The sequence below is a fragment of the Symphodus melops genome (genome assembly GCF_947650265.1).
Source record: "Symphodus melops genome assembly, chromosome: 5".
NCBI classification, from domain to species: domain Eukaryota; kingdom Metazoa; phylum Chordata; class Actinopteri; order Labriformes; family Labridae; genus Symphodus; species Symphodus melops.
Window position 1 is genome coordinate 286,080 of NC_136695.1, and position 7,551 is coordinate 293,630.

Sequence of the window (7,551 nt, forward strand, 5' to 3'; positions counted from 1 at the left end):
TCACACCTGCTCACACCTGTTCACACCTGCTCACACCTGCTCACACCTGCTCACACCTGTTCACACCTGCTCACACCTGCTCACACCTGTTCATACCTGTTCACACCTGCTCACACCTGCTCACACCTGTTCACACCTGTTCACACCTGTTCATACTGCTCACACCTGTTCACACCTGTTCACACCTGTTCATACTGCTCACACCTGTTCACACCTGTTCATACTGCTCACACCTGTTCATACTGCTCACACCTGTTCATACTGCTCACACCTGCTCACACCTGCTCACACCTGCTCACACTGCTCACACCTGTTCACACTTGCTCACACCTGCTCACACCTGTTCACACCTGCTCACACCTGTTCATACTGCTCACACCTGTTCACACCTGCTCACACCTGTTCACACCTGCTCACACCTGTTCATACTGCTCACACCTGTTCACACCTGTTCACACCTGTTCACACCTGCTCATACCTGCTCACACCTGCTCACACCTGCTCATACTGCTCATACTGCTCACACCTGCTCATACTGCTCACACCTGCTCACACCTGCTCATACCTGCTTCTTTCTGTCTCTAATGGTCTCTGTCTCTCAGGACAAGTCTCCAGTGGTGTCTCTCAACAACTTGATTGTCAGAGATATAGCCAATCAGGAGCGTGGGATGTACCTGCTCAGTGCCTCCACCCCCCCTGAGATGTACGAGCTGTATGCTACCTCCAAAGATGACCGCAAGACCTGGAAGACCCGAATCCTACAGGCAGCTCAGAGGTCAGACTGTAACCCTAACCCTAACCCCTAGAGGTCAGACTGTGACCCTAACCCTAACCCCCAGAGGTCAGACTGTGACCCTAACCCTAACCCCCAGAGGTCAGACTGTGACCCTAACCCCCAGAGGTCAGACTGTGACCCTAACCCTAACCCCCAGAGGTCAGACTGTGACCCTAACCCAGTGTGCAGTACTAATTGTGTACTTTGTTTAGTACAGTGTGTAGTACTCATTGTGTACTTTGTTCAGTACAGTGTGTAGTACAGTGTGTAGTCCAGTGTGTAGTTTGTTCAGTACAGTGTGTAGTTTGTTCAGTACAGTGTGTCGTACAGTGTGTACTTTGTTCAGTACAGTGTGTAGTACAGTGTGTAGTTTATTTAGTACAGTGTGTAGTACAGTGTGTAGTACAGTGTGTACTTTGTTTAGTACAGTGTGTAGTCCAGTGTGTACTTTGTTTAGTACAGTGTGTACTTTGTTTAGTACAGTGTGTAGTACAGTGTGTACTTTGTTTAGTACAGTGTGTAGTACTCAGTGTGTACTTTGTTTAGTACAGTGTGTAGTCCAGTGTGTACTTTGTTTAGTACAGTGTGTACTTTGTTTAATACAGTGTGTAGTACAGTGTGTACTTTGTTTAATACAGTGTGTAGTACAGTGTGTACTTTGTTTAATACAGTGTGTAGTCCAGTGTGTACTTTGTTTAGTACAGTGTGTACTTTGTTTAGTACAGTGTGTAGTACAGTGTGTACTTTGTTTAGTACAGTGTGTAGTACAGTGTGTACTTTGTTTAATACAGTGTGTAGTCCAGTGTGTACTTTGTTTAGTACAGTGTGTACTTTGTTTAGTACAGTGTGTAGTACAGTGTGTACTTTGTTTAATACAGTGTGTAGTACAGTGTGTACTTTGTTTAATACAGTGTGTAGTCCAGTGTGTACTTTGTTTAGTACAGTGTGTACTTTGTTTAGTACAGTGTGTAGTACAGTGTGTACTTTGTTTAATACAGTGTGTAGTCCAGTGTGTACTTTGTTTAGTACAGTGTGTACTTTGTTTAGTACAGTGTGTACTTTGTTTAATACAGTGTGTAGTACAGTGTGTACTTTGTTTAATACAGTGTGTAGTCCAGTGTGTACTTTGTTTAGTACAGTGTGTAGTACGGTGTGTAGTACAGTGTGTACTTTGTTTAGTACAGTGTGTAGTACAGTGTGTACTTTGTTTAGTACAGTGTGTAGTACAGTGTGTACTTTGTTTAATACAGTGTGTAGTCCAGTGTGTACTTTGTTTAGTACAGTGTGTAGTACAGTGTGTAGTACAGTGTGTACTTTGTTTAGTACAATGTGTAGTACAGTGTTTACTTTGTTTAGTACAGTGTGTAGTACGGTGTGTAGTACAGTGTGTAGTACAGTGTGTACTTTGTTTAGTACAGTGTGTAGTACAGTGTGTACTTTGTTTAGTACAGTGTGTAGTACAGTGTGTACTTTGTTCAGTACAGTGTGTACTTTGTTCAGTACAGTGTGTAGTACAGTGTGTAGTACAGTGTGTACTTTGTTCAGTACAGTGTGTAGTACAGTGTGTACTTTGTTCTGTACAGTGTGTAGTACAGTGTGTACTTTGTTTAGTACAGTGTGTAGTACAGTGTGTAGTACAGTGTGTACTTTGTTTAGTACAGTGTGTAGTACAGTGTGTACTTTGTTCAGTACAGTGTGTAGTACAGTGTGTAGTACAGTGTGTACTTTGTTTAGTACAGTGTGTAGTACAGTGTGTACTTTGTTCAGTACAGTGTGTAGTACAGTGTGTAGTACAGTGTGTAGTACAGTGTGTACTTTGTTCAGTACAGTGTGTACTTTGTTCAGTACATTGTGTAGTACAGTGTGTACTTTGTTCAGTACAGTGTGTAGTCCAGTGTGTACTTTGTTCAGTACAGTGTGTAGTACAGTGTGTAGTACAGTGTGTACTTTGTTTAGTACAGTGTGTAGTACAGTGTGTACTTTGTTCAGTACAGTGTGTAGTACAGTGTGTACTTTGTTTAGTACAGTGTGTAGTACAGTGTGTAGTACAGTGTGTACTTTGTTTAGTACAGTGTGTAGTACAGTGTGTAGTACAGTGTGTAGTACAGTGTGTAGTACAGTGTGTACTTTGTTTAGTACAGTGTGTAGTACAGTGTGTACTTTGTTCAGTACAGTGTGTAGTACAGTGTGTACTTTGTTTAGTACAGTGTGTAGTACAGTGTGTAGTACAGTGTGTACTTTGTTTAGTACAGTGTGTAGTACAGTGTGTACTTTGTTCAGTACAGTGTGTAGTACAGTGTGTACTTTGTTCAGTACAGTGTGTAGTACAGTGTGTAGTACAGTGTGTACTTTGTTCAGTACAGTGTGTACTTTGTTCAGTACAGTGTGTAGTACAGTGTGTACTTTGTTCAGTACAGTGTGTAGTCCAGTGTGTACTTTGTTCAGTACAGTGTGTAGTACAGTGTGTAGTACAGTGTGTACTTTGTTTAGTACAGTGTGTAGTACAGTGTGTACTTTGTTCAGTACAGTGTGTAGTACAGTGTGTACTTTGTTCAGTACAGTGTGTAGTCCAGTGTGTACTTTGTTCAGTACAGTGTGTAGTACAGTGTGTAGTACAGTGTGTACTTTGTTCAGTACAGTGTGTAGTACAGTGTGTAGTACAGTGTGTACTTTGTTTAGTACAGTGTGTAGTACAGTGTGTACATTGTTCAGTACAGTGTGTAGTACAGTGTGTACTTTGTTTAGTACAGTGTGTAGTACAGTGTGTACTTTGTTTAGTACAGTGTGTAGTACAGTGTGTACTTTGTTCAGTACAGTGTGTAGTACAGTGTACTTTGTTTAGTACAGTGTGTAGTACAGTGTGTAGTACAGTGTGTACTTTGTTCAGTACAGTGTGTAGTACAGTGTGTACTTTGTTTAGTACAGTGTGTAGTACAGTGTACTTTGTTCAGTACAGTGTGTAGTACAGTGTGTACTTTGTTTAGTACAGTGTGTAGTACAGTGTGTACTTTGTTCAGTACAGTGTGTAGTACAGTGTGTACTTTGTTTGTGTAGTACTCAGTATTGTTGTTGTTGTTATTGACAGCTGTCCATCCAGAGACGACTTCCCGCTCATTGAGACTGAAGACAAAGCTTTACTACGCAGACTCCGAGGTAACCACACGTCATCCCTGTGTCCTCCTTCTCCTCCTCTTCCTCTTTCACTGTCTGCCTGTCATCAAAGGTTCACCTGATGGTGGTTTATAGTTCCTGTATCTGGATCACTTATTGTTATTTTGGTCCTGCTCCTCCAGCTGACATCCAGCAGAAAGACCGGGAGGTGCTGGAGCTCCTGCAGGAGCGGGTCACTCTGTTTTCCGACCTGGTGGAGGCAACAGGAAGAGGCACAACAGATGAAGAAGATGGTCCGGACCTCGGCCCCTCCTCTTCAAAGACCTCCTGCAGGAACCTGTTCAGAGCGGACACTCCTCACGCTCCTCAGGCTGAGCCGCTCCTCAGCGCCTCCATCACTGATGGTAAGTGTCTGTTTTCCCTCTGGAATGAAATGAACCTCAGGATGGCACTGAAACAAACCTCTGTGTGTTCATCTATGATTTCAGTGGATAGACTGACGGACCTGCTGCTTAACTCCAACATCCAGAAATCCACTGTAACCAATGGCAACCAGGAGCTGAGCAGTGAGTCACCTTTACCTGCCCAACAACAAATGACCTTTTACCAGTTTGTTTGCTGATTGTCTGTTCTTCATCTCCTTCCTCTTCTATTTGTCTTCATTCATTTCTTACCTATAAGGAAGTAGTTATGCTTCAGGTGAGATCAGCAGACAGGTGAGATGAGCAGACAGGTGTGATCAGCAGACAGGTGTGATCAGCAGACAGGTGTGATCAGCAGACAGGTGAGATCAGCAGACAGGTGTGATCAGCAGACAGGTGAGATCAGCAGACAGGTGAGATCAGCAGACAGGTGAGATCAGCAGACAGGTGTGATCAGCAGACAGGTGTGATGAGCAGACAGGTGAGATCAGCAGACAGGTGTGATCAGCAGACAGGTGAGATCAGCAGACAGGTGTGATCAGCAGACAGGTGTGATGAGCAGACAGGTGTGATCAGCAGACAGGTGTGATCAGCAGACAGGTGTGATCAGCAGACAGGTGTGATCAGCAGACAGGTGAGATCAGCAGACAGGTGTGATCAGCAGACAGGTGTGATCAGCAGACAGGTGTGATCAGCAGACAGGTGTGATCAGCAGACAGGTGAGATCAGCAGACAGGTGAGATCAGCAGACAGGTGTGATGAGCAGACAGGTGAGATCAGCAGACAGGTGTGATGAGCAGACAGGTGTGATCAGCAGACAGGTGAGATCAGCAGACAGGTGTGATCAGCAGACAGGTGTGATGAGCAGACAGGTGAGATGAGCAGACAGGTGAGATCAGCAGACAGGTGTGATGAGCAGACAGGTGTGATGAGCAGACAGGTGAGATCAGCAGACAGGTGTGATGAGCAGACAGGTGTGATCAGCAGACAGGTGTGATCAGCAGACAGGTGAGATCAGCAGACAGGTGAGATCAGCAGACAGGTGAGATCAGCAGACAGGTGAGATCAGCAGACAGGTGAGATGAGCAGACAGGTGAGATCAGCAGACAGGTGTGATGAGCAGACAGGTGTGATCTGGAGCTCCACCAGTTTACATGAATATCTTATAGATCATTTATCAGTAACACAAAAACACTCCTGACTTAAGTTATTGATCAAAGTACGATATGTAGCGACTAACCTCCTGGAATCCTTTGATCTTCCTCCTCGTGCTTTGCATTGACCCTGAGTGGTTGTATGTGGGCGTGTAGGGGGCGGAGCATGGGGGCGGAGCATGGGGCTAGTCTGTGTGCGCACATTTCCAGGTGGATGGTGATTTATCATATATGGCATGCAGGTGTGCGTACGAAGGGTTTTATAAATATAAATATAGCGCTCACCTGTCTCTCTTCCTCTCAGATGGTAACTCTGGTTCTCTGGAGTCAAGCCGCTCCTCACAGGTAAATCTTCACCTGTCAGCTTTGTCATCAAACATGAACAATAAAGTTTCAACTAATGGGACGTTTTTGTTGTTAAAACATAAATCCTGGGGCCGCTGTTAGAACGTGAGTGTACAGAGGCTACGGTCCTCCAAGTGGGCGGCCCGGGTTCGAGTCCCATCTGTGGCTCTTTTCCTGCATGTGGTTCCCCACTCTCCCTGATTTCACACTCTATCCACTGTAGCTCTACAATAAAAGCACAAAAATAAAATGCATTTGTATGAGATAATCAACGGTTTAATAATTCAGAGATGTGTTCATACTTCACTCATGGCGTCTGACGTTGGCGTTTCCATGGAAACAGGTGTTACAGGTCGTAAACTGAAGGATTTGTTGGGTTTGGTTTTCTTTTAGGACAGAAACGGAAACCAGCTGCAGGAGGGAACGCTCGGCCAGGTAACCATCTCCTGTGTTCCAGACGTCTCAGCTTCATGTCTGTCCAATCAGAGCTTAGCTTACTCACCTGTCCTCTCCACAGGAAATCCGTCAGCGATTGATCAGTCTGAGCACACACCTTCACGCTCTGCAGGTCCGTGTTATTTTTATTAGCATATTAACTGTGGATGAAGTACTACATCTCACCTAGATACTTATAAACTCCGCCCCCAGGCCGCTGTGATTCGTCAGGACTCGATCCTCGAGTTGTCGGTCACGACAGGTGCCTCTTTCTCTACCTCTGGCCCCGCCCTGCCACGCCTCAGTCGGTCGATGTCCCGGGACGCAGGTATGGACTCCAGCGGGGAGGCGGAGCTGCTGCGGCGACAGGTAGGGCTGCTGCAGGAGGAAGTGACACGACTGCGTCTGAGGAAGGAGGAGCCTGCTGGAGAGGGGGTGGAGTCAGGCAGCAGGAAGAAAAGCAATGGAGAGATCCGTGATGTCATCAAGAAAGAACAGGTGAGTGAGGAGTTCACCTTAACCAGGATGAACGTACTCTGGATCAACTTTAACAAAAGAGTCTGTGTCAGCAGGTGTGCAGGAGGCGTGGCAGCAGAGAAGAGGAGCCCCGCCCCCTAGCCCCATTGGCCATTCAGGATCCTGTCGACCAATTGGACGGTCTACAAGAAGAACATGAGGAGGAGGGATTGGAGATGATGAGGATCTCTCCTCGCTCTGACAGCCCCAGAGGTCAGAACAGCTCGCTAATCATTTTCATCCTTGTAATCATTTTATATCGGTCTCCATGGTAACCTGTGCTCCGCCCATTCAGACCTGCAGGACATCCCAGAGGAGAGCGAGTGTGGAGCTGATCCTTCCTAACATGACACCTCTGCCAGTGATGTCATCGTGATGTCATCGAGATGTCACAAACAGGGAGACAAAACCAATTAGACTGTCAGACTTTTATTGTGAAAGTTTGAGCTGAAGATGATGTCATTTCCTGACGTCTGGCGTGCTGTTATCATTTTGCTGAAGGGATTTCTAAAAATGACGGGGGGGGGGGGGGGGGGGGGGGGGGGCGCACGGGTGTTTACAGCATAACACCAGCTGTTTACATCATGACATCACCAGAGGTCTGGACTACGTAGAGGTTTGAACATATCAGGGTCTCTGTGGGGGATCTGGTTTAATAAACTGTGACATCAGAGATGGTGATTATCAGTCCTACGATGATCCATCAACCCGGGTTACCAAGAGCGCCTTCACGTAAAAGGGGCGGAGTTAGTGTCATTTAACCAATCACAATCATCACTGCGTCTGCTGTCAG

The 7,551-nt window shown here is 45.8% G+C and overlaps 1 protein-coding gene across 2 annotated transcripts in view; it reads left to right on the forward strand.

The window, feature by feature from the left end:
• arhgef2b (rho/rac guanine nucleotide exchange factor (GEF) 2b) overlaps positions 1-7,275 on the forward strand; it is a 39,491-nt gene extending 32,216 nt beyond the window's left edge. Inside the window, exons 13-22 of one of the 2 annotated variants that reach the window (XM_079343163.1) lie at positions 603-775; positions 3,861-3,928; positions 4,069-4,290; positions 4,375-4,452; positions 5,767-5,807; positions 6,201-6,242; positions 6,325-6,375; positions 6,456-6,740; positions 6,812-6,971; positions 7,054-7,275. In XM_079343163.1, coding sequence (XP_079199289.1) covers positions 603-775; positions 3,861-3,928; positions 4,069-4,290; positions 4,375-4,452; positions 5,767-5,807; positions 6,201-6,242; positions 6,325-6,375; positions 6,456-6,740; positions 6,812-6,971; positions 7,054-7,103 — 1,170 coding nt within the window. In that variant the 3' untranslated portion in view covers positions 7,104-7,275. The remainder of the gene's footprint in view (positions 1-602; positions 776-3,860; positions 3,929-4,068; positions 4,291-4,374; positions 4,453-5,766; positions 5,808-6,200; positions 6,243-6,324; positions 6,376-6,455; positions 6,741-6,811; positions 6,972-7,053) is intronic. The other variant, XM_079343164.1, reaches the window with a different exon arrangement.
• The last annotated feature ends 276 nt before the right edge of the window (positions 7,276-7,551 follow it).